The sequence below is a fragment of the Delphinus delphis genome, chromosome 20 (assembly GCF_949987515.2).
Source record: "Delphinus delphis chromosome 20, mDelDel1.2, whole genome shotgun sequence".
Taxonomy (NCBI): Eukaryota; Metazoa; Chordata; class Mammalia; order Artiodactyla; family Delphinidae; genus Delphinus; species Delphinus delphis.
Genome location: NC_082702.1, coordinates 47,311,135 through 47,334,893, shown reverse-complemented (window position 1 = coordinate 47,334,893; position 23,759 = coordinate 47,311,135). Strand labels below are relative to the sequence as shown.

The 23,759-nt window shown below is 44.2% G+C and overlaps 1 protein-coding gene and 1 pseudogene across 1 annotated transcript; both read left to right on the top strand.

Annotated features, from left to right (window-relative positions):
* Nucleotides 1–22,704, top strand: TMEM231 (transmembrane protein 231). Its single transcript, XM_060000751.1, has 7 exons — nucleotides 1–272; nucleotides 373–542; nucleotides 14,276–14,404; nucleotides 14,725–14,868; nucleotides 17,818–17,899; nucleotides 19,618–19,723; nucleotides 20,085–22,704. The coding sequence occupies exons 1-7, from the start codon at nucleotides 134–136 to the stop codon at nucleotides 20,263–20,265; spliced, it is 951 nt and encodes a 316-aa protein (XP_059856734.1). The 5' UTR covers nucleotides 1–133; the 3' UTR covers nucleotides 20,266–22,704.
* On the top strand, nucleotides 3,272–6,180 carry LOC132416905 (coiled-coil-helix-coiled-coil-helix domain-containing protein 2 pseudogene; annotated as a pseudogene).
* Nucleotides 22,705–23,759: the final 1,055 nt, after the last annotated feature.

Genomic DNA, 23,759 nt, shown 5'->3' with positions numbered 1-23,759 from the left:
TATTGGTTCCTTTCCCTGCCCCGTCGGTTGCCGTGGAGACCAAGGCTATGGCAACCAGGAGAAGCCAAAGTTTGTCGAATCTCTGGAACCGCCGAGGAATCCCGAGCTCTTGGCCCGACTCACGGCTGCCCTCATGGCGCTCTACGAGCTCTTCTCTCACCCAGTGGAGCGGGGCTACCGCGCGGGGCTCTGCTCTAAGGCCGCGCTGTTCCTGATGCTGTCCGCCGCGCTCACGTACATCCCGCCGCTGCTGGTGGCCTTCCGGAGCCACGGTGAGCCTGCCCCCCGGCCGGTGCGCGACGCGGCTCTCCGCGGCGACCGCGCCGGCTTCCCTGACCTCGGCCCCTCCGCCTCCCGCCCTTTTTACCTCAGGGTTTTGGCTGAAACGGAGCAGCTATGAGGAGCAGCCGACCGTGCGCTTCCAGCACCAGGTGCTGCTCGTGGCCTTGCTAGGACCCGAGCACGGTGGTTTCCTAGCCTGGAGCACGTTTCCCGCCTTCAACCGGCTGCAGGGGGATCACCTGCGCGTCCCGCTCGTTTCGGTGCGTGGTTCCCGCCTGGGCCCAGCCGCCCGCCGGTACTGGGCTGCGGTGGGGATGGGGGAAGGGATGGGAGGGCGTGCCGCGGCCGGAGCCCCGGCCCCTGTGTCCGGGGGAGCCCGGCTTGGGTCTGAGGGAGTCACGAACCCACGGGAAGTTCTGTGCACAAGTTCACTGACCCGAGCTTATGTTTAATTTCCTGGGGAGCAAATTTGTTGTTTCATTCGACTTCTCCAAGCCGTCCACCACCCCAATAAAGTTAGCTACAGCTGTCAGCGTCTGTGACCTATACAGAGGCTAGAAACCTGGGGGGCAACCTGTGTCCGACCCCGTCATTTCCGTGGGCCTGCCCCTTCCTAATGGAAGGGTGGTCGCGAAAGTTGCCTTATAAGTCGTGAAGGCCGAGTGGTGGTCTAGTTAATTACCCCGTCGTGCAGCTGCAGTAGTGCATCAGCACTCGGTAGGAACGGAAAGGTCAGGCATTTTTAGGCAGACTGACACGCGGAAGCCAACGTGCTGGTTGGTTAAGCAACCTCCGCAGAATGTGCTGCTGGCCCAGGCCCGCCTCCCTGGGCTCGCCTCCTTAGATGCCGCTCCATCCTGCCGCTGTCTGGGATGAAAATGAAGCATTTTACTGTCTGTAATCTAGTATCTGGTTCAAGATAAGTGAGGGCTTCCTATACAATCACCCCCTTTACACTCATTTTGTGAAAACATTTTCCTTTAGAAGTAGGAAAAATCTGGATTTCCTTCTTCCAAAGTTGAATCTCTTTAGACATCTCTGAGATGATTGGCCTACAGTCAAATTTGTGCAGCGGAAAAAAAAAATTGACTTTTTGCCCAGCAACTAAACAAAATGACAAAAATTTTAAAATCTGATTGGTCATATGAATAACCGCAAACAAAATATGATTCCGATTATTTTTATGATTACTTTAAATTTCCTTTTTTTTCCTGACTATAAAAATGCATGCTCATTGTAAAATATTAAAGAGTTACAGGTACGTATAATGACATAAAATTAAAGGCTCAGTTTGGTACATGTATCAGTACTTGTTAATTAACCTTCGTTTTAGGGTCTGCAAAGTATTTCGTGATATGGAAAACTGCAGTGGATTTAACAGTTGCCTGTTGGTGGATTTTTGATTTGCTTTTACTTTTTCACTAGTAGAATACTGCAGTGAACAAGATTTTGAATAAGTCATACACCTTTAGACATCAAATTGTGAGGAATTGGAATAGAAGCTGTTTGTTGAAATTGTATAAATACATAGAAAACTAAGCAAGCAAATAAAATAATTATTAACTCCAGAAAAATAAAAGTAAGGAAAAGCAATCAGAGTTATGAATAGGATTTACATATCATAATTTGGTGAACACTGAATGTTAACTAACCAGAATAAGACTTTAACGCTACTGGGGGGATGGGAAGGCGGCAGTGCTGGCTGGAAGGGAGGGGGAAAGAAAACTAAATCATCCCTCCTTGTGGGAAGACAATAGAGGATGCCTGAAATGGAAGTTGAGAAGTGCCAGCCAATGCCAAGGTTGTGTAAAGACATGGAGATACATTTCTAAATAATAAGGTAAATGAGGCAAAATTAGTTGCCCTGTGGGTGGAAGCCTGCAGGTTTTTGTAACAAACATTGTTGAACACTTTGATTCTTTAAATGATCAGGTCTTTTAAATTTATTTAAAAATAGAAGCGGAGTAGAGACAAATTTATTTTCGCAGCTCCTCCCTAATCATGACATATTGCCCATTTTTTCTCAAATCTCATTTGAGATTATAATGCCTCTGGGGAAGGGTGACTGCGGGGGAGAGTCCAGCATCGAGGTACGTTTCCTTTTCCCTGTAAACCCACTGTACTTCTGTTCCACCTGTGTTTCCTTTCCAAAAGTGGAAACAAAGGTTGTTGTTCTTGTTTGTATTATAAACACACAAAAAATTAACTTGTTAGTTTTACTTTAGGTTAGCATTCCTTATCTTTTAAATTTTTGGTAGAAATTTTTTCTTTACCTTTGTTTATTCCTATCTGTCATACTTTCTGGTTACTTGAGTCTAAGAAATAATATGAAAACTTAAAATAATCATGAAAACAAGGATACAGCATTAGGTTTCATTCATGTGTTCTTTTCACTTGTTCATCCACCATGACCTGGGTTGGCTTCCCAGTTGGATTGCTAGTTAGCCTCTTATCTCTGTAACCAGAAACCACTCCCTTGAGAGCACTGCCCACCAACCCCCTACTTCTGGTGTGTGTGTGTTGTGATTTTGTGAAGCCAAGACTACCTCTTGTTTTTATGGTGTCCAGAACTATCAATCCTCTTTAATACTGGGCTGTTTTACACTGTAAAACATAAAGCCAAAGCTCCTTTTTCTTAGTCTTTTTTTTCTCTCCATTCTAAGCCTCTATAAGTAATTTATGACCTTGTCTACAGTCTTTCTCAGTAAGTTATTTGCTTCCTTGCTGGCTGAGCTCTTAGTTTGAGAACAGTTTGAAATCATGAGATACAAATAAATAGTTAGAAGATATAAAGGAAGTACAGAAAAAAAGTAAGCAAAAATTCTAGGAGAAAAAGGATAATATCAATACAAGGGAAAGAGGTCTACCAGATATTAAAGTATACCTTAAAGCTCTAATAAGTAAAGTAGTGTGGTTTGGGGAATTATATAAAAAGTATGGAAATGGACCCTAATATGACAAAGGTGGCATTTTAAATCAGTGCGTAAAGATGGCGCTAGTCCTCAGAGACTGTACAGCAGAATTAAAGTCCAGATAGATCAAAATTAAATTTAAAATCATAAAAGTACTGAAACAAATGAGTGAAAGCTTTTTTGTTTGTTTTGTTTTTTGTTTTTTTGCGGTACGCGGGCCTCTCACTGTTGTGGCCTCTCCCGTTGCGGAGCACAGGCTCCGGACGCGCAGGCTTAGCGGCCATGGCTCACGGGCCCAGCCGCTCTGCGGCATGTGGAATCTTCCCGGACCGGGGCACGAACCCGTGTCCCCTGCATCAGTAGGCGGACTCTCAACCACTGCCCCACCAGGGAAGCCCCCAAGAGTGAAAGCTTTTAAATCTCTAAGTATGACGTAAAATTTAGAAGGCATAAAAGAAACTTTTTTGATAAATGCAAGTATATAATTTAAAAAATCATTGGCCTGGTGAAAACCATAAGCAAAGCCAAAATACAAATGACAACAAGGAAAAAAGTTTTACTATTTGTATCACTTGTAAAGGGCTAATTTTCCTAACATAAAGTGCCTACAGATCTATAATTAAAAGACCAACTACCTAGTAAAAAAATGGGCAAAGAATATGAACAGTTTATAGAAGACAAAACACACTGTGAACTAAAAAAACATATGCACAGCCTAAAAGTTGAGAGTTATGTTTTATTAGGCAGACATACTGAGGACTTCAAGCCTAGGAGGCAGCATCTCTAGTAACCCTGAGAAAACTGCTCCAAGGAGGTGAGGTAGGATATACAGGAGTTTTGCAACAAAGGGCAGGTAGTAGGAACAAAAGATTACTGTTAGTAAAAGAAAACTAGATCTCAAGTTAAGGAATTTAGCGCTTTGCTATGTATGGGAAGATGCTAGAGTTTGGGCTCACTGAAATCATTCCTTTGATATGCACCTCAGCTGTCTGGGGCCAGTATCCTGTGTTTTCACATCCTGAATTTCCTCAGGGTGCACCATGGGGAGTGGCTGCAGTCTGATGGCTGCTAGATGGCAGGTATTCTTTGTTTCTGTCCTGAGTTCCCTCAGGGCTCGCCAGCTCACCATCAGCGTGGGTGTAATCGCTAATGACTGTGACATCCTTTGTTTACTGATGTGGCAGGCCGTATTCTATTTCTCAACACATAACTCTTAAACATATGAAATCGTGCTCATAATTAGATGCAAATTAAGAATAATTGAGATATCATTTTTATCTATCAAATAGGCAAAAATTGAAGTTTCGTAGCACGGTGAGCAAGCTGTAGGGAATTGTGCATACACTCCTGTATATCTCTGGTGGGAGTGTAGATTGATAAAACCCTTTTAAGGACCATATTTGTTTGTCCATATATGTCAAAATTACCAATTCATGTGCCTGCTTCTACTTCTAGTAAGGTATCCTAAGGTTTGTGCACACATGTGAAATGACATATGTAAAAAGTTGCTCATTGCAGCATTGTCTGTAGCATCAAAAGATGGTAAACAGGGCTGCCCTGGTGGTGCAGTGGTTAAGCATCTGCCTGCCAATGAAGGGGACACAGGTTCAAGCCCTGGTCTGGGAAGATCCCACATGCCGCGGAGCAACTAAGCCCGTGCGCCACAACTACTGAGCCTGCTCTCTAGAGCCCGCGAGCCACAACTACTGAGCCCGAGTGCCACAGCTACAGAAGCCCACACGCCCAGAGCCCGTGCTCTGCAACAAGAGAAGCCACTGCAATAAGAAGCCCAAGCACCACAGCAAAGAGTAACCCCCGCTCGCCACACCTAGAGAAAAACCCACGCGCAGCAATGAAGACCCAGCGCAGCGAAAAATAAATAAATAAAATAAATAAATTTTTTAAAAAATGGTAAACAACCTATGTAGCAATAGAAGACTCATTTAAAAAGTTGTTACATCTACCTAGTGGAATGTTACGTAGCTTTTTTTTTTAATGAAGTTGGATTTATATCTATTGATGTGGAATTACCTCCAAGAGAAATTGATAAGTGTAAAAAACAAAAATTGTATATAATATGCTTCCATTTGTATAAAAATAGAAAAAAAAACCCCAAAATATACGAATGTGTGTATTTACATACACACACATGCATGCTTCAGCTATCTCTGGAAGAATTCAAAAGAAACTGACAATATTGATTGCTCTGGGGAGGGAACTAGGTGGCTGAGGTTAAGGTGGGAGAGAAATTTTTCACTACATAGCCTTTTGTACCATTATAATTTTGTAACATGGGAATGTAATACATATTCAAAATTTTTAAATTACAATGACAACAATTTTTAAAGGAAAAATTTAGAAAGCGCCGTGTAAAACAAAAGCAAACCAAAAAACCAGTAAAATTTTAAAAGCAGGTAAGTATATAAAATGCCACAGTTACTTTGGAAAATAGTTGGCAGTTCCTCAAAAAGTTAAGCATAGAGTTATCCTCGCTCTTCTAGTCCCCGCTTCGCCGCGCATTTAAGATTCCTCTGGAAGCCGAAGCTGCGCTTTCGGCGTGGCCCCTCCAGCCAGCCGGGCCCCTCAGATGAGAACCGTGCCCAGGCCGGCGCCCGCAGCTCAGCCACCAGCAGCGGCTCCACCGTCTGCTGTTGGCTCCCCTGCTGCTGCTCCCCGGCAGCCAGGTCTGATGGCCCAGATGGCAACCACTGCAGCCAGCGTCCGCCACACTCTGGGTCATGCCCTCCCTGGTGGCTTCAGTAGAGGAAGTAATGCTGAGCCCTCAAGGCCTGACGTCACTTACCGGGAGCCTCAGGGAACCCAGCCGGCACAGCACCAGCAGAATGGCCCATGCTTTTTTCAGGTGAAATAGTTTTTGGAGTGTGCACTGAACCAGGGTGACCTTAAGCTTTGTGAAGGTTTCAGTGAGGTGCTGAAACAGTGCAAATTGGCGAACGGGTTAGCTTCATCAAGAAGTCCCAACTGAAGACATGAAAAATCATCTCTCATGACCATGTTGATTTAGCATTAAAAATATAATTGATAGTGAAGATATAAAGTGTGAAGCCACCAGTTAAGCCTCTCCTCGATCATTAATAGCTTTTGTGCTTCAGAATTGCAGTGGAAGAGGGTATTCTCACCATGTAGAAGCTCATGAGATGGTATTGAGTTTGGGGCTGGGCGGATGTTTGGCCTCTTAAACAAGCTTTTGTTTGTGAATTAATTAGAATAAAGTGATTTTCTTTCCAAAATAAAGAAAAAAACATAGAGTTATCCTGTGTCCCAGCATCCCTACTCCTAGGCATATGTGTACCCCCCAAAATTGAGGACACATGTGTACACAGAAACTTGTGCACAAATGTTCATAGCAGCCTCATTCATAAGAGCAATAACAATTCAAAAAAAAAAGTCCAAACAACCCAAACGTCCATCAGTGAGTGAATGGATAACAAAATATGTTATATCCGTACAATAGACTATTACCCAACCACAAAAAGGAATGGAGTCATGATGTGTGCTACAACGTGGATGAACCTTTTTGCTAAGTAAAAGAATTCAACCACAAAACGGCACATGTTGTATGATTCCATTTAGATGACATGTCCAGAATAGACAAATCTGTAGAGACAGAAGGTAGATTAGGGATTCCGGGAACTTGGGGAATTAATTGGTGGAGAGGAGAGACGGGTAGTGACTGCTAGTGGGGATGGGTATGTGGTTTCTTTGGGGGCTGATGAAAATGTTTTGAAATTGGAATCAGTGGTGATAGTCACACAACTTTGTGAATATACTAAAATCTACTGAATTGTAGCAAAAGGGTGAATTTTATGGTATGTGAATTATGTCTAAATTTTTTTAAAAACAGGTTGGTGATATCCTGGTGATATGCTTACAAGCCATAGTAATAAAAATTGCTATTGGGAATTTCCAGGTTAGGACTTCGCGCTTTCACTGACTAGATCCCTGGTCTGGGAACTAAGATTCCACAAGCCCCACAGCATGGCCAAATAAATGAATAAAATTGAAATTGCTATTGATTTACCATGCCTCTGGCATGTGCTAAGCATTTCATCATTAGATAATACATTTAAATTCCTGTATGTGATACTTGGTCTTTAACAATCACTTAGTAAAGTGTTAGCCATTGATATTTTACATATATTATCTCTTTAAGCCTCACAGTAACCTTGTGAGGTAGAGGTTATACCCTCATTTTACAGATGAAGAGAATGAGACTCAGAGCTAAGTGACAGTTTCTAGCTCTCAGCTGAGCAGTCAGGACTACAGCTCAAGGGTTTCTTGGGGTTTTTTTAAGATTTATTTTTATTTATTTAGGCTGCTCCGGGTCTTAGTTGTGACACACAGGATCTTTTTTTTTTAGTTGAGGCATTCATGCAGGATCAAGTTCTCCCACCAGGGATCAAACCCTGGCCCCCTGCATTGGGAGTGCAGTCTTACCCACTGGACCACCAGGGAAGTCCCCAAGGTTTCTTCTTTTGTGTCTTATACTCTTAACCCTAGTGCAGCAAAATACTCTTCTAACTCTGAACATAAAGCTAGACTGACTACGACCTGTCCAAGAAACTGCCCAGAGAGCCAAGGAAGCAGTGGTTTTAGGTCAAAGTTTGACCAAATGAAGGCCTCGCTGGTGGCGCAGTGGTTGGGAGTCTGCCTTCCGATGCAGGGGACACGGGTTCGTGCCCTGGTCCGGGAGGATCCCACATGCCGCAGAGCGGCTGGGCCCGTGAGCCATGGCCACTGAGCCTGCGCGTCCAGAGCCTGTGCTCCGCAACGGGAAAGGCCACAACAGTGAGAGGCCCGCGTACCGCAAAAAAAAAAAAAAAAAAAAAAAAAAAAGTTTGACCAAATGCTTGGAGGTGGCTTTGCGGGTGCTAATTTGGGAAAATGCCTTAGAAGTCAGAAACGGCCTTGTTTCTGCTTTAGTCAGCTCACTTTGGACAGCGTCTCTGAAGTCCCTATGCTTTTAATGCTTTAAAAGTCAAGTTTCTTGTTTCTAATGAAAGAAGAAAAAAAGCACAGAGTGACCTTTTTCCTCAATGAGCCTGACTTGGTTCTTTAAACATGTGTGACCCAGAGAATATGGGGGCTGAAGACTACAAGAGGATGCAAGAAGATGAGTGGAGAGTATTGTGTGTCCGAGACATGTTTTTTCTCCTCTCCGAAATCAGAATGTGTCTGCCTGTCAGTGGTATCTTTTTTGTTTTGTTTTGTTTTGTTTTACGCGGGCCTCTCACTGCTGTGGCCTCTCCCAATGCGGAGCACAGGCTCCGGACACACAGGATCAGCGGCCATGGCTCACGGGCCCAGCCGCTCAGCGGCACGTGGGATCCTCCCAGACCGGGGCACGACCCGCGTCCCCTGCACCGGCAGGCGGACTCCCAACCACTGCGCCACAAGGGAAGCCCTGTCAGTGGTATCTTACGATAGCTGTTGTCCAGAAGACAGGCTTGGCTAGTCCTCATTGACTACATATGAAAACTCAAAAGTACCAGCACCAAAACTTGCAGAAGGGACATCAGCAACTTGAAAGAAAACCCCAGAGACAATAATAAAACATTTTAACCCTAAGAACCAAGTGATAAGCAGGTAAGGGAAGGTTCAAGAGGCACTTAATAGTAAGATAACTCCACAGAATTTTAAAGCCTGCTTATAAACCCAGACCAGTGAATTTTAATTCCCTTAGTGAATGTTTTTTAAATGCTGTAAAAAAGCAGCAGTGTGCTTCATGGCACAAAGGACAAACTTGCATAGAAAAGTATGGATAATACTGAGTCAAAAAATGATTCAAAGAATCATGATGTAAAGAAGTTTTAAGAATCCCTGGATCAATTTATTTTGCATATATTTTTCTATGTGCATAAATAGGATATCTGATATTAATATGCCTAAATCTAAAAGCTCTTTCAATAAGTATAACATAAATACCCTTAGTGATTAGAAAGCATTGTGTCATAGTTTAATTGGAAATATTTTTGCTTTCTTACTGGTATATAAAATATTGGTACATTTTATAATTAATGGTATCTTAGGTTAATTGAAATACAGGTAGCAAGGATTTTATATGTCTAGGAGACATGGAGTAGTAGTTCCTACTTTGCTGGAGACCCAAAGACTGGTGTCAAAGAGTACTATCAGCTTAAAAAGAAAAAATGGGAAACCCCAATGATGACAAGTATATGGTAAAGTGGACACTGGTATAAACTAGGAAATTAACCTTCAGTAAAAGAATATGACACTAGGGAATTCCCTGGTGGTCCAGTGGTTAGGACTCTGTGCTTTCACTGCCAGGAGCTGGGTTTGATTCCTGGTCAGGGAACTAATACCCTGCAAGCCACGTGGCACAGCAAAAAAAAAAAAAAAAGAAAAGAAAAGAGTATGACTCTAGAGAATAAAAGATATGAAAACAAACAGGAACCAAATAAAATTCCAGCAAACTATCAAATACTGTAGAATCCCTGATGAGAAAAATGTTGCAAGTCAAGGCACTGTGGAAACAATGGCACTAGTTAAATATACAGCTACTCTTACTGTCAGATGCTGTGCTGGTTATTAGGTCTTGTCTCAGCTCCAAACCTACCCTCCTATACTCTCCTTTGTGATGCTCATGCTGAGATACTGAAAACCACATTTTCCTCTGCCTACTGGCTCCCTGTTAGATTCTGCCAGTAGGAGGCATGGTGAGCCTTGTTCTGGGAGTGGCAGAAGACCAGAAATTGCAACCAGGGTGAAGAACCATTGCTGGGGTGATGCAAACAGCAAGGAGTACATCTTTCCTCCTGCCTTATTGACTCCCTCATGGATTCTTCATCCTAGCTCCAAAGGTACCAGTACCAGCTGACAGCACTCCCTTTTTGAGGTCTGAGTCCTAGCTCCTTGAGGTAACGCCAGCCTCTTCCTTTTCTTCTCTGGCCCTAGGTAGTTATCCTGCAAAAAGTGTTCCCTGTTTGCTTTTTTAGTCCACTAATGCCTGTGTTATTAGTTATCCCCTATACTACATTCCCCTGTTAAAATAACTGTTTATTTTCATTTCTTCCTTCCTGATTGGACCCTGATTGATACAGGTGGACTGATGGGCATTGACTAAATCCAACGATGCCTGTATTTATCCTATCTAGTATGTTAGTATTGATTTCACACATATCTGTAAAGGATTACCTGTTTTAACTCCAGAAATCTTTGAAATTAGGGTTCTTATGGGCTATTATAGAATCAGGAGTCAGTAAACTTAAGTTCTAACCCCAGTTCTGTCATTGGGTTCCATACCCTCTCTTGGCCTCAAAGTAATTATATAAAGAGGATGACAGTACCTGCCTCTCTAACTATTGCTAATTATTACTAGTAATAATACTTCTCTCCTGGGGTGTGCAGAGGGACGAGACAGGATGAACCGTGGATATAAAAATTGCTCCAAATTGCACATATACCTTATAGAAATAAGGTGATGGTGTGATTTATGAATTCTCTTAGCCAGACACACCCATTGGATTTTAATTACTAATCCTAAACTTGTGTTAAAGAAGTATTAGCTCATTGAGGGGACTTCCCTGGTGGCGCAGTGGTTAAGAATCCACCTGCCAATGCAGGGGAAATGGGTTCAAGCATGGGTCCGGGAACATCCCACAGGCCTCGGAGCAACTAAGCCTGTGCGCCACAACTACTGAAGCCTGCATGCCTAGAGCCCGTATTCCGCAATGAGAAGCCCACGGACCACAACAAAGAGTAGCCCCTGCTCGCCGCAAATATGTGCAGCAACAAAGACCCAACACAGCCAAAAATAAATAAATAAATATTTTAAAAATGTTTAAGAAAAAGTATTAGCTCATTGAACACCTGCCTTTGTAGCTGTTGCATTTTGTGTTAAGCTTGGTTTGAAGTAAATGGAATTAGCTAATTGATTCCATCAGTGGTCCAAGTGATAGCACAGCGATGTAACTCACCTTGCCAGCCCCAAGGGAGCGAGAGTCTTACTTGGTGACAGGTCCTCTGTGGGAGATGCACCATTTGCACCATCACTCATCCCCATGGGCCTCTTTGGGCCCTCATCTTCCACTGTCTCCAGCTCATGCACTCTGCTCAGCTGCACTGGCCTCATCTCACTCCGTTAAACACTGACCCGCTTTCACCCAGAGTATGTGTGCTTTATTAGCTTGGATCACTCTTCCCCAAGACATTTATATGTCTTATCACCTCACTTCACCTGACTTCTCGGACAGTCAGGTATTCCTGAATACTTTGTATAAAAATTTTTGTTCTGTCCTGGTCATTCTCTAATTTTAGTTTGCTTCATTTTTCTTTGTGACACTTAGCACTACCTGTTAGCACATATCTGTTGATTTACTTTCTGCCTCCCTGGCTGGGAATGTAAGCTCCATTAGGGTGAGGACTTTGTCCATTTTGTTTGCCATTATATTCCCAGAACCTGAAGCAATGCCTGGCACATAGTAGGCCCTCAGAAAATATTTGACAGGTTGGGACTTCCCTGGTGGTCCAGTGGTTAAGACTCCACGTTCCCAGTGCAGGGGGCCTGGGTTCGATCCCTGGACAGTGAACTAGATCCCGTGTGCCGCAAGTAAAAAAAGATCTCACGTGCCGTAACTAAGACCCAGCACAGCCAAATAAATAAATGTTAAAAAAAAAAAAAGGAAAAGAAAATATTTGACAGGTTAATGAATGGATTTAACAAGTAGATACCAGTTATGGTGCTGTGCTGGATCTCTGTCCTCTGTGAACATGGCGTAAAAGTGTGCTGGCTTCTTGCAAAAAGATCTTTCTTAACCGACATCTTCTCCTTGAGTTTAAGTCTGGACATTTTAGTCCTGGAAAGAGGATCAGATTTGAAGTCAAAGATGTGGTTTCATATCCTGTCTTTACCAATAGTAGCCATACTCCATAAATCCCTTAATCTCTCTGAGCCTTGGTTTTCTCATATATACAATGGGGATAGTACTTGCTCTGCTTACCTTCACCTTATTGTAAAGGTCAAATGAAACGTGTTTCTCTCCCTCTCAGACTGTGTTAGAGTCTGGATTCTTCTGGCATTTCCCTCCTGGTCACTCTCCTCTCTTGCAAGTTGTTGATCTTTGTCTTCCTATCCAACCCTAAAGATCCAGAAAAGCCATGGATCCACTGCAGAGAGTTTTCCAAATCTTCCCAGATACCAATTGAAAAAAATTCACAGGAAGACAAGCCTGTGAATTCACAGACTCTTTTCCATCCTACTCATAATTGCTAATACATAATTGCCTCGGTAACCTGATCGTCAGCCATGGTAACAGATATCCCTCGCCTACACCGGCAAAGCTGATGTAACAGGACAGAGAAAATAGTATCCAACAGAAAGAGAGGGTAGGTTTCTCTATAACAAGGCCTAGGATAAGGACATTATTGTCTAGAAGGAAAGAAATGATTGAAAGGTTCTGAAAACTGAGATATCTCCATCTCAAACGACCTTACTAGCCTGAAAAAGAACAAAGAATCTCTTCCCCCACATAAAGATATGGTGGAAAACCAAATGAATCAGTACATGGGGAATTCAGATGGGAATGCTGATACCCCATAGCAGAATCCTTCTGGGAACCTACAGTGGAAAAGGATCAGTTGTAGTAACAAGACCCCGAGTTGTGGCAAGGAATCATGTCACCAGTGATCACATTTCAGTGAGTCTTTCCTGCTAGTCATTTTAGGATCATTTTAGGGTCACTATGAGGTGAGACTGGATTCTGATGTTTTTTAAGGATCTGTGATTTGTGTTTTTCCCTCCTTGGATCTCTGTTTTCCCTACTTTTTTTTTTAGTATTTATTTATTTATTTTTGGCTGCGTCAGGTCCTAGTTGCGGCACTGGGGCTTCTCTCTAGTTGTGGTGTGCAGGCTCAGGAGTTGCGGCCCGAGGACTTAGTTGCCCCGTGGCATGTGGGATCTTAGATTCCCAACCAGGGATCAAACCCACGTCCCCTGCATTGGAAGGCGGATTCTTAACCACTGGACCGCCAGGGAGGTCCTTTCCCTACTTTCATGACCATAATTTATAAAGTACCTGTGTAATTTTCATGCCTCACTGATTTTACTTAGCTTTCTTTTTCATTGTATTCATTGGTACTAAAAGATGCACTAGGCTATAAAGCCCTGACATCAGTCCAACACTGAGAATCTGAATCAAAGCACTGTGGTTAAAGAATATATAAATAGAGCTTGGTGTTTTTCTGCTGAATCTGTTTGGGGAATGCATAATGATTAGGATTCTTTCTTTTCTGTTTTAAAAAGTTGACTTCTAGAGAAGTAGAAGTCTGTTTTGATATGCTATTTAAATGTTCCATACAAACTCAGGCATGTTTCTAAAAAGGAAAGAAAACACCAGCAATAAAACCAAAAAAGCAAATGAGGCAACTGAAAAAGAACAATGCATCCAGATGTTTACACTGTCGTTACTGCCACTTCCAGGTCTTCTTCAGTTTGGCCCTAGAACATTTGAGAAGCCCAAGTATGCAGTTTAGGGGCCATGCATATGTGTCTCTTTCACCACGATTGATCCACTTATACCTATGTATTTTTCTCTTTTCTTTTCTTTCTTTTTTTTAAAAAAATAAATTATTTATTTATTGGCTGCGTTGGGTCTTCATTGCTGTGTGCGGGCTTTCTCTAGTTGCGGCGAGCGGGGGCTACTCTTTGTTGTGGTGTGCGGGCTTCTCATTGCGGTGGCTTCTCTTTGTTGCGGAGCACAGGCTCTAGGCACGCGGGCTGCAGTAGTTGCGGCACACGGGCTCAGTAGTTGTGGCTCGCGGGCTCAAGAACGCAGTCTCAGTAGTTGTGGTGCACGGGCTTAGTTGCTCTGCGGCATGTGGAATCTTCCCGGTCCAGGGCTCAAACCCATGTCCCCTGCATCGACAGGTGGATTTTTAACCACTGTGCCACCAGGGAAGTCCCTTTTTCTCTTTTCTTCCGGTGAGGAAGATAATGCCTCTGTGTGGCAGAACTATGAGTCACTGTGTACGTCCAACAGTGAGATGCATTCCTCCCAGACTTATTAAGGAGCGAGGTCACTGGCCTCTTTTGGCTTTCCTAGACTAGAGAAGAAGACAGGAACCAGGATGGGAAAATGGACATGTTACATTTTAAACTGGAGCTTCCCCTGCAGTCCACGGAGCACGTTCTTGGTGTGCAGCTCATCTTGACTTTCTCCTACCAACTGCACGTGAGTCCTCTCCCTTTTGTCTTTCAATAGAACAGAGCCCCCTTTCTGATTTCTGGGAAAACCCACACTGCAGAAGACTTTTCAGAGGTGTCGTTTGGGATTTCACTGCAGAAGTTAAATTTGAATGTTTTTCATTGAGGTCACATTAATTTACATGAGCTATTAATAGGTCAGAGGGTTCTGGGCAGAGTGCTTCCTGCATGGCTGAGTGAGGCATAGGAGGGATGGCTAGGCTTCAACTACAGACAGGTGACACTTAGAACCCAGAGCCCCTTGGATCTGGCTGAAATTGATACTGTCTCTCCTTCTAATGACTTCAGAGGATGTCGACATTCGTAATGCAGAGCATGGCGTTCTTCCAATCCTCCTTCGCTGTTCCGGGGTCCCAGTTATATGTGAACGGAGACCTGAGGCTGCAGCAGAAGCAGCCCCTAAGCCATCGTGGCCTAGATGTTCGGTACAACGTAAGGATATTGCTTACTGTCCATCTCTTTTCTTTCTGTATGTTACTGTTGTGTGTGTGTGTGTGTGTGTGTGTGTGTGTGTGTGTGTGTGTGTTGGGGTTTTTTTTTTGGCCGCACCACGCGACATGTGGGATCTTAGTTCCTGGACCAGGGATCGAGCCCGTGCCCCGTGCATTGGAAGCGTGGCGTCTTAACCACTGGACTGCCAGGGAAGTCCTTGTATGTTACTGTTTGTCAAGTTCTTTGAAGAGGGAGAAAGGAACATTGGAAATAGCATGTCTTTGTGGGTAGCATAGAAAAGGATTTCTGAGGAATTCTTACCATGAGTTATTTTAAAATATGGAGACAGATACCCCTGTATTTACATGTAAAAAGAGAGGAAAAGAATATGTCTTTGTTTTTAAGAATTGAATTGCTTATAGTTTTTGGGTGCGCGCACGCGTGGGCACACACACACGGTGTATTTATTTCAGTTGATCTTTTTCAGTTCATGTAAAATATTTGAAAAAGAATACTGGGACTTCCCTGGTGGGGCAGTGGTTGAGAGTCCGCCTGCCAATGCAGGGGACACGGGTTCGAGCCCTGGTCCAGGAAGATCCCACATGCCGCAAAGCAACTAAGCCCATGCACCACAACTACTGAGCCTGTGCTCTAGAGCCCACGAGCCACAACTACTGAGCCTGAGTGCCACAGCTACTGAAGCCTGCGCTCCACAACAAGAGAAGCCAGCGCAATGAGATGCCTGCACACCGCAACGAAGAGTAGCCCCTGCTCCTGGCAACTAGAGAAAGCCCGCGCGCAACAACAAAGACCCAATGCAGCCTAAATAAATAAATAAATAAATTTATTTTAAAAAAAGAAGAAAAGAAAAAGAATACTAACCACGATTTGTTAAGCATATAACATGCCAGCCTGAGTTAAGAGGTTTAAATGTGTTATCTCATTTAATCATTACAGCAACCTCATGAGATGCCTTCTCTTGCAACTTCCCTGCTCTCCAGCCGCTGGTCCTGCCATTGTCCCCCTATGCTCCTTTCTAGGTTGCTTATCCTGTTGCCCCATTCTGGTCCCTGTTCAAAGCTCCTGAGCACAGTCCTTCCCTGGCACTCCTTATAAAGAACATTTACCTGTCCCTCCATCATTCCTCACCAGGTTTACTCCCCTTACCTCCACCCGAAATATGAAAGAGAGGTTTTCAGTTTGTTCATTTGCCATCTCCCTCAGTGGTAAAAGCGCTGCCGTCTTCTGTCTTCTCTCACCCCAGCGCTTGAAACAGTGCCTGCTGCATTGTAAGCACTCAGAGTTGATGTGAGAATGAACTCTCATCTCACACATGAGGAAACTGGAGCTTACAGGGGTTGATTAATTTTCCCAAAGTCCCACAGCTTGAAAGTAACGGAGCCATGAATTGTCTCTCTGAGGCCAAAACTCATGCATCTGATCACTTTTTACTAACCTTTACATTATCACGGGGAGGCCCGTATAAGTTGGGCTGGGCTACTTTTTTTGTTTTTTTTTTTTTTTAGTATTTATTTATTTGGCTGCGCTGGGTCTTAGTTGCAGCACAAGGGATCTTTGTTGCCACGTGTGGGATCTTTGGTGTGGTATGCGGGATCTTTTTTTTAGTTGCAGCATGCGGGATCTAGTTCCCTGACCTGAACCCAGGTCCCCTGTGTTGGGAGCACAGAGTCTTAACCACTGGACCACCAGGGAAGTCCCTGGCTGGGCTACTTTAGAAAATGAATATGAGATGTTATCATTTGTTATCGGCATAAGCCAGGACTGTTCCAGATAAATTGGGATTCGTGGTCACCTAGCTATAATCAACATACATTTTGTTTTGTTTTAATTATTTTTGGCTGCTTTGGGTCTTTGTTGCTGCACGCGGGCTTTCTCTAGTTGTGGTGAGTGGGGGCTACTCTTCGTTGCGGTACGCAGGCTTCTCATTGCTGTGGCTTCTCTTGTTGTGAAGCACGGGCTCTAGGCACGCGGGCTTCAGTAGTTGTGGCTCGCGGGCTCTAGAGTGCAGGCTCAGTAGTTGTGGCACACAGGCTTAGTTGCTCCACAGTGTGTGGGATCTTCCTGAACCAGGGCTCGAACCTATGTCCCCTGCATTGGCAGGTGGATTCTTAACCACTGCGCCACCAAGGAAGTCCCAACATGCGTATTTTAAAAAGGAGGAGACTATAAGATATAAACTTAATGTAGCGCTTTTTATTTGAAGGTTTGTATATTACATTACATCAACAGGAATATGATATTAGAGGGCAGATCTTTCTTTTCTTCAAAGGATTATGTGCTTACTGTTTGCGCTTTATCCTATTTCCATCTCTGTATTTCAAAGAGATCAATTAGAGAGAATCCAGGCAAGAGCAAGAAAAAGACAAAGGAGTTGAAAATGTGGTCTCTTAAAAAAAATTAATCATTTCTCCCATTGGAATAGAAAGGGATATTTTATAAATAGCTTTTAACGTGTAGAAGGTGTTAAAGGTGGATATCGACCCCTTGTTTCCATCCCTCCAAAAAGAAAGACTGAGAGTAAATGACTTAAATTGTTGCAAAGGAGTTCATTCATCCTTGAAGAAAAGATTATCAATACTGGAATGGGCCACCAAGCAAAAGAGGGTTGTTTCTGAGGTCAGCCTGGGTGGGCAGGAGGGTAGAAAAACAAGAGGGGAGGGCTTCCCTGGTGGCGCAGTGGTTGAGAGTCCGCCTGCCGATGCAGGGGACATGGGTTCGTGCCCCGGTCCAGGAAGATCCCACATGCCGCGGAGCGGCTGGGCCCGTGAGCCATGGCCGCTGAGCCTGCGTGTCCGGAGCCTGTGCTCCGCAACGGGAGAGGCCACAACAGTGAGAGGCCCGCGTACCAAAAAAAAAAAAAAAACACCAGGAAAAACCAGAGGGGAAGCCGCTTGGGTGCTCACATCACATCCTCCTGTCGAATCCCAGGTATCTGTAATCAACGGGACCAGCCCTTTTGCCCATGACTACGACCTCACACACATTGTTGCTGCCTATCAGGAGAGGAACGGTGAGTCATGGGGAGAGTTCATTCAGCTGCTTCTCAAGGACTTTACAGGTTAATGGCGTTATTGGAGAGAAACAGAATTAGAGCCCATGTCATATGAAAGTATCAAAACCAGTGAATGCTTGGGACTTCCCTGGTGACGCAGTGGTTAAGGATCCACCTGCAAATGCAGGGGACACGGGTTTGAGCCCTGATCCGGGAAGATCCCACATGCGGCGGAGCAACTAAGCCCGTGCGCCACAACTACTGAGCCTGCGCTCTAGAGCCTGCAAGCCACAACTACTGAGCCTGCGTGCCACAACTACTGAAGCTCTCGCGCCTAGAGCCCATGCTCTGCAACAAGAGAAGCCACCACAATGAGAAGCCCGCACACCACAACGGAGAATATCCCCTGCTCGCTGCAACTAGAGAGAGCCCTTGCACAGCAATGAAGACCCAATACAGCCATAAATAAATAAATACATTTATTTATTAAAAACAAAACCGTGAATGCTCAGTTATGGAAGGTGAACAGGTTGCTCAGGGCTTGTCGTTTTTCGCCTGATCTAAAGACCCACACGCTAACCATCCCCTCCACTGCTCCTATGGTCTGGCAGGTTGGTGCCAGTTAACTGCCATATGTATCCCACCGCTGACTTGATGGGTTTATATGTATAGATATATGAGTTCCTCCCCACACCATACCTGTAAAAGAAGCCAAAGACAAGTTGCTGTCCACAGTTTTCAGATGGAAATAGGGACTGTGCGTGACTCACCCCATGTCAGCAGCTGCAGTAGGAGAAAGCACCCAAGGTTCTAGCTGGAAGGCCGAGGGTATCCATCCCTTTCAAGAGGTGGGCTCTCAGGCTGTCCCTGAGTGTGTGCTTGACTCAGCACATCTGGCTGGTTGGTGGTCTGAGGTTTTCTCTAAAGGCATCTAAAGCATTACTTGGCAACCAGACATCATAGATACTATACAGAGACATTTAACAAGTGAGGGGACTGCAATTCCAGTATTTCTTTCTGATTTTATGTAATACCCTAGCAGCGTTATTCCAAAAATAAAGAATTTTAGAACACAAAAATGTTTATCTACAAATCAACTTTTCTTTCTTAATTCCTTCCAGTCTTTGTACATGTGTAGATTTTTTTATACAGCTTCTATCATAGTTTATTATTTATTTATTTTGGCTGCACCGGGTCTTAGTTGCTGCATGCAGGATCTTTTTTTTTTTTTTTTTACTTGCAGCACGCGGACTTCTTAGTTGCGGCATGCATGTGGGATCTAGTTCCCCAACCAGGGATCTAACCCAGGCCCCCTGCATTGGGAGCACGGAGTCCTCCCCACTGGACCACAAGGGAAGTCCCAGCTCCTATCATAGTTTAGAGACACTTTATGATCTCTCTTCTCTTTTGTACTTTGTAATATAAATATTTTCCCACACTGCTACAAAGTTCTAATTGGTTTTCTTTTCAGAGGTAGCATAGCATTCTTTTGCTTAGCCGTTCAACAACTGTAGAACACATAGACTGTTTCCAAGTTTTTAACTTATTTTAACAAGTATTTTAACAAATAATATGTGAGCAACTTTGAACATTCAGTTTCTCTTTCCTTTTGAATTATTTCTTTGCTATGAGTTCTGAAGTGCAGAGTTTGCCTGAGAGGTCAGAGTATTTTTATAACCCTCAATATTTTATTGCCGAAGAGAGTGTTCATGGATTAACTCCCCATTGTGTTGCAGTAACCACCATCCTGACTGACCCCAACCCCATCTGGCTGGTGGGAAGGGCTGCAGAAGCTCCATTTGTGATTAATGCTGTCATCCGATACCCCATGGAAGTCATCTCATATCCTTTCTGTTAAAGGGCCAACAGTAGCTGGGTTTCAAAAAAGGAAAGGATTCCTCAGTTGTCCCAGGAAGGAACAGATGTGGGAAGCCTCAGACTGGAAATTGCTGCATTTGTAGCCCCCACGCAAATGACTGTCTGTCTGCAGTTCATACAGGAAAAAATATTCATTTCCTGTTCATATTTCTTCTTGAGTAATTCTTCTAGATCAGAATCATCCATATTTATATCTTAATAATCTTTTATTATCTCTTTTATCTTAAGGGTATTTGAAACATTTTTGCCACTTTCTGTCTAAACTAACCCTTTGGTTTAACATTTCCTTAGAAAATGTCATCTGTGATTCCTTAACTGTTTGTACTTATCTACCAGGATTCTGGGAAATGATAAAGTTTGCTTGGATCCAGTATGTCAGTATCCTACTTATCTTCCTCTGGGTATTTGAAAGAATCAAAAGATTTGTGTTTCAAAATCAGGTGGTGACCACAATCCCTGTAACAGCAGTGCCCCAGGGAGAACTGTATAAGGAGCATTTATCTTAAGAAGACCCTGTCTGAAAACTCTGAGCTACCTCACTGTTGTCTTCTGAGGACTGTCATCTTACGAAATTTCTGAAAAGAGCCTGTGGACACTTGCCCAACTTGCCCACGTGTGTGCTTTTCCTATCAGAGACAAAGAACATTCCTTTCTAATTTCCCTCTACACAAATTCTATATTTTCTACGCGCCTACAAAAATAATCACAGACTAGTTTGTGGAAATGTTTCTGAGGGTTCCTGAAGGCTATAATTTGCTTTTGTTTTTTGTCTCTGACTTGAATTTCAGGAGAAAACTACAGTCAGTTCAGAGAGCTTGGAAAGAGTCCCATCTCTGGTCAAGCAAAGACTTTTCCTCTCTTGAACTGAGAAACATGCTATGTATTTCTTCCCCCTATTGTAAACCACGTTTTACTCTTTTCAGGGCTCTCTGGTGATAGATATGCAAATCATCAGCACTTTCCACTCCTGGGCATCTAAATTTCCCATTCAGAGCTGATTTCCAGCACTGAGAGGCCTTTAACTGGAGATCTGGAGAGTGAGAAAGGGAGCGCTCCAGAGCACATGTGTGCACGTGCGGGAGGGTGGGCGACTTGAGGACACTAGGACCATCCATCCACCTGCCCCGAGTCTAACAGACAGTCATCTGTCGGTAGCTCAGCTGAACAGCCCTTTATCCCTGCCCTGCTGTGGCTGGCTCTTTGCCCTCTGTCTGGGCCCCTGGAATAGCAGGCTGCAGTCAGAAGTGCTGTTCCTTTCACAAGCCCCTCAGCAACAGTGGGGGAAGTAAGGAGTGTAACAACAGGTTCTTTCTCTTTGGCCCTCACCCAACACCCTGGACGCTTGCCACTCCTTCTCCTTGACAGCCCTCCCCCTTCTTGAAAAGGACATGGGTGACAGAGGAGCTGTTGTTGGTATTGGCTCTCACTGCCTGACAACCACAGAGTTTACTTGGAGGGCTAGCGGGAAGCCCAGCTACTTGTGTTTCCCTCGACTAAGGAACAGGGTGCCCATCAGAGTGGGCCGCTTTGGAGAGGACACACAAGGAGCAGGGAGGGGATAAAGAGGATGCTAGCCCAGGCAGCCCAATCCGGGCCTGGCCTTTAGCAGAATGACACGCAGTCCAGCCAGATTACCCTCATGACTAAGTGAGTGTCTGCCGAAGAGACCGCTGGAATGGGCCTCTGTTGCAGAGAATTCTCCATTCTCGCCCTAAGGACACCTGGACCTGCTTTATGATACCGAGATATCACTGGCACTGGAAGGACACGCCCTCTGTGATCCAGGCTTCACTCCCATCCACACACACACTCCTGAGTGCATGCCTCAGTTTACCCTGGAGACTCAGTTTTTATTTCCAAAGCACCTTTTCAGTCAGGCTGACCAAAATAAGAGTTTTGGAAACAAACCTGTTTTGAAGTATCCAAGCACAAAAATATCCTAATATCGACCCCTCTGCTTTTTCTTTTAATATTTTGGGCTGTTTATATGCCTAAAGTTTTTTTCTTGAGATTTAAATTAAAAATGGTTTCTGGTTTGAATCACCAAAAGGTAATGAGTATGGAAAGATAGCTGAAGATGTGTATAAACATGGCTTTGCATTTTATTACATTATATTCATGCAAAATGTGTATAAAGAACCGTGATGTTTTGTAACTTTATAATTAAAATGTTCAAACTGGAAGGTTGCATGTGGCTCCTTAGAGGGAGAGTATTTGGAAAGGGGAGGATGGGGAGGGCAGAGGTTGTGCACACTTCTTGGGGTTACTCACCAGCAGCCTTGCTTTGCCAGGGCTCTGCCCAAAAACCTTGGAGCTTTTGTTAGCTCTTCGCAAAACTCTTGTGGCCCTGCCCCAAGTAAATGCGAATTTTTGGTGAAATCCACATGGCGTGTGGAAACCACAGGCTGGAAAATTACAACTGCGTCTGGTGAACATTAGATTATTTACAGATCAGATGTTGGTAGCTTCTGAACCTGAATCACACCTTATAGCTGAAAGAGGGGAAAAATGGAAATATACAGGATATTATTAATTGGACTGTAACCCATCACTACATCATGGTTTGAGACAATATTTGGCAGGGGGGAATCCCTTATTTTGCCAAATGATTTTCCAGTTTCTGTTTGAATCAGGTGAGTTCCCATCATGTAAGATTGATAAAGCAATTAATAAAGCTTTCTTCCTTTCTCTTCATGTTCATGCTTTGTAAAAGAAGTTTTGGTTCTTTGTGACCACATAAGTTCTAAATGCCTATTGGGGGAAATGTGTAATTACAGAAACCTAAAGAAAATAAGTTGTCTGTAAATTGCTCTCTAGAAGTTATCACTGTTGGCTTTCTGATACACATCTTTTTAATCTTTTGTTTCTAACATTTTTTGCTATCATAAACAACACGTCTATGAACCTTGCTTATAAATCCTTTTTGCTAGTTTGTTTTCTTTAGATCCTAGAAAGAAATTATGAATTCAAAAGCTTATGATGTTCTCAAGGATTTTTTTTAATATATTTACTTTATGTATTTATTTTTGGCTGCGTTAGGTCTTTGTTGCTATGTGGGTCTCCTTGTGGTGAGCGGGGGCTACTCTTCGTTGCAGTGCTCGGGCTTCTCATTGCGGTGGCTTCTCTTGTTGCGGAGCACGGGCTCTAGGTGCGCGGATTTCAGTAGTTGTGGCTTGCCGGCTCTAGAGTACAGGCTCAGTAGTTGTGGCCCAGGGGCTTAGTTGCTCCGCAGCATGTGGGCTCTTCCCTGACCAGGGCTCGAACTCATGTCCCCTGCATTGGCAGGCAGATTCTTAACCACTGCACCACCAGGGAAGCCCGTTCATAAGGATTTTAATTCATCTTGCCAAACCGCATCCTGGAAAGAATGCACTAATTTATACTTCCAGCGGCAGAGATTTCTTTTAGATCCCACAGCGGATTACAAGAGGTCAGAATTCTCTTTCTTTTTCAGGTGCTTGGACTCTGCTCCGTTATTTGTAGGAGGAAATAGCATCTTTATTTATTGAAACATACCCTGTATTTATCGGGACCTGCTATCAAGTTGAGGCTAGAGCAGGGAGGGGACAGAAAGAGGGGGCACAGCCAGCTGCAGGCCTAGCTCCTGAGGGCCACCTGGTGTCCCGGCCCCCAGCTCGGCTACTACCCGGGGAGGCCGCGCGGATCCGCCTGGCATCAAGGTGCCTGGGGCTTGGTTTAGGGCTGAGGCTGGGGGCTTGGGAAGCGGTTTGGATTCCAAGTCCTTTCGCTGTGAGGATGCCACCGAGAAGGAGGAGGGGCAAAATTAAGATTCGATTTCCTTCACAAGGGCCTTTTGTGTTCCCAGTAGCCTCCCTTCTCTGGGGATTGGAGGGGGAAGACAACTTTTTGGTCAATTAGTGGGATGAGAGCTGACTCTGCGAGCGCCCTCTGACATCCTTGGCCAAGCCGGGCGCCCCCGGCAGCCCCCCGGGCCCACCTGTGCCCTCCTTCCCTGGGGCTCGCCAGCCCCCGCCGCTGG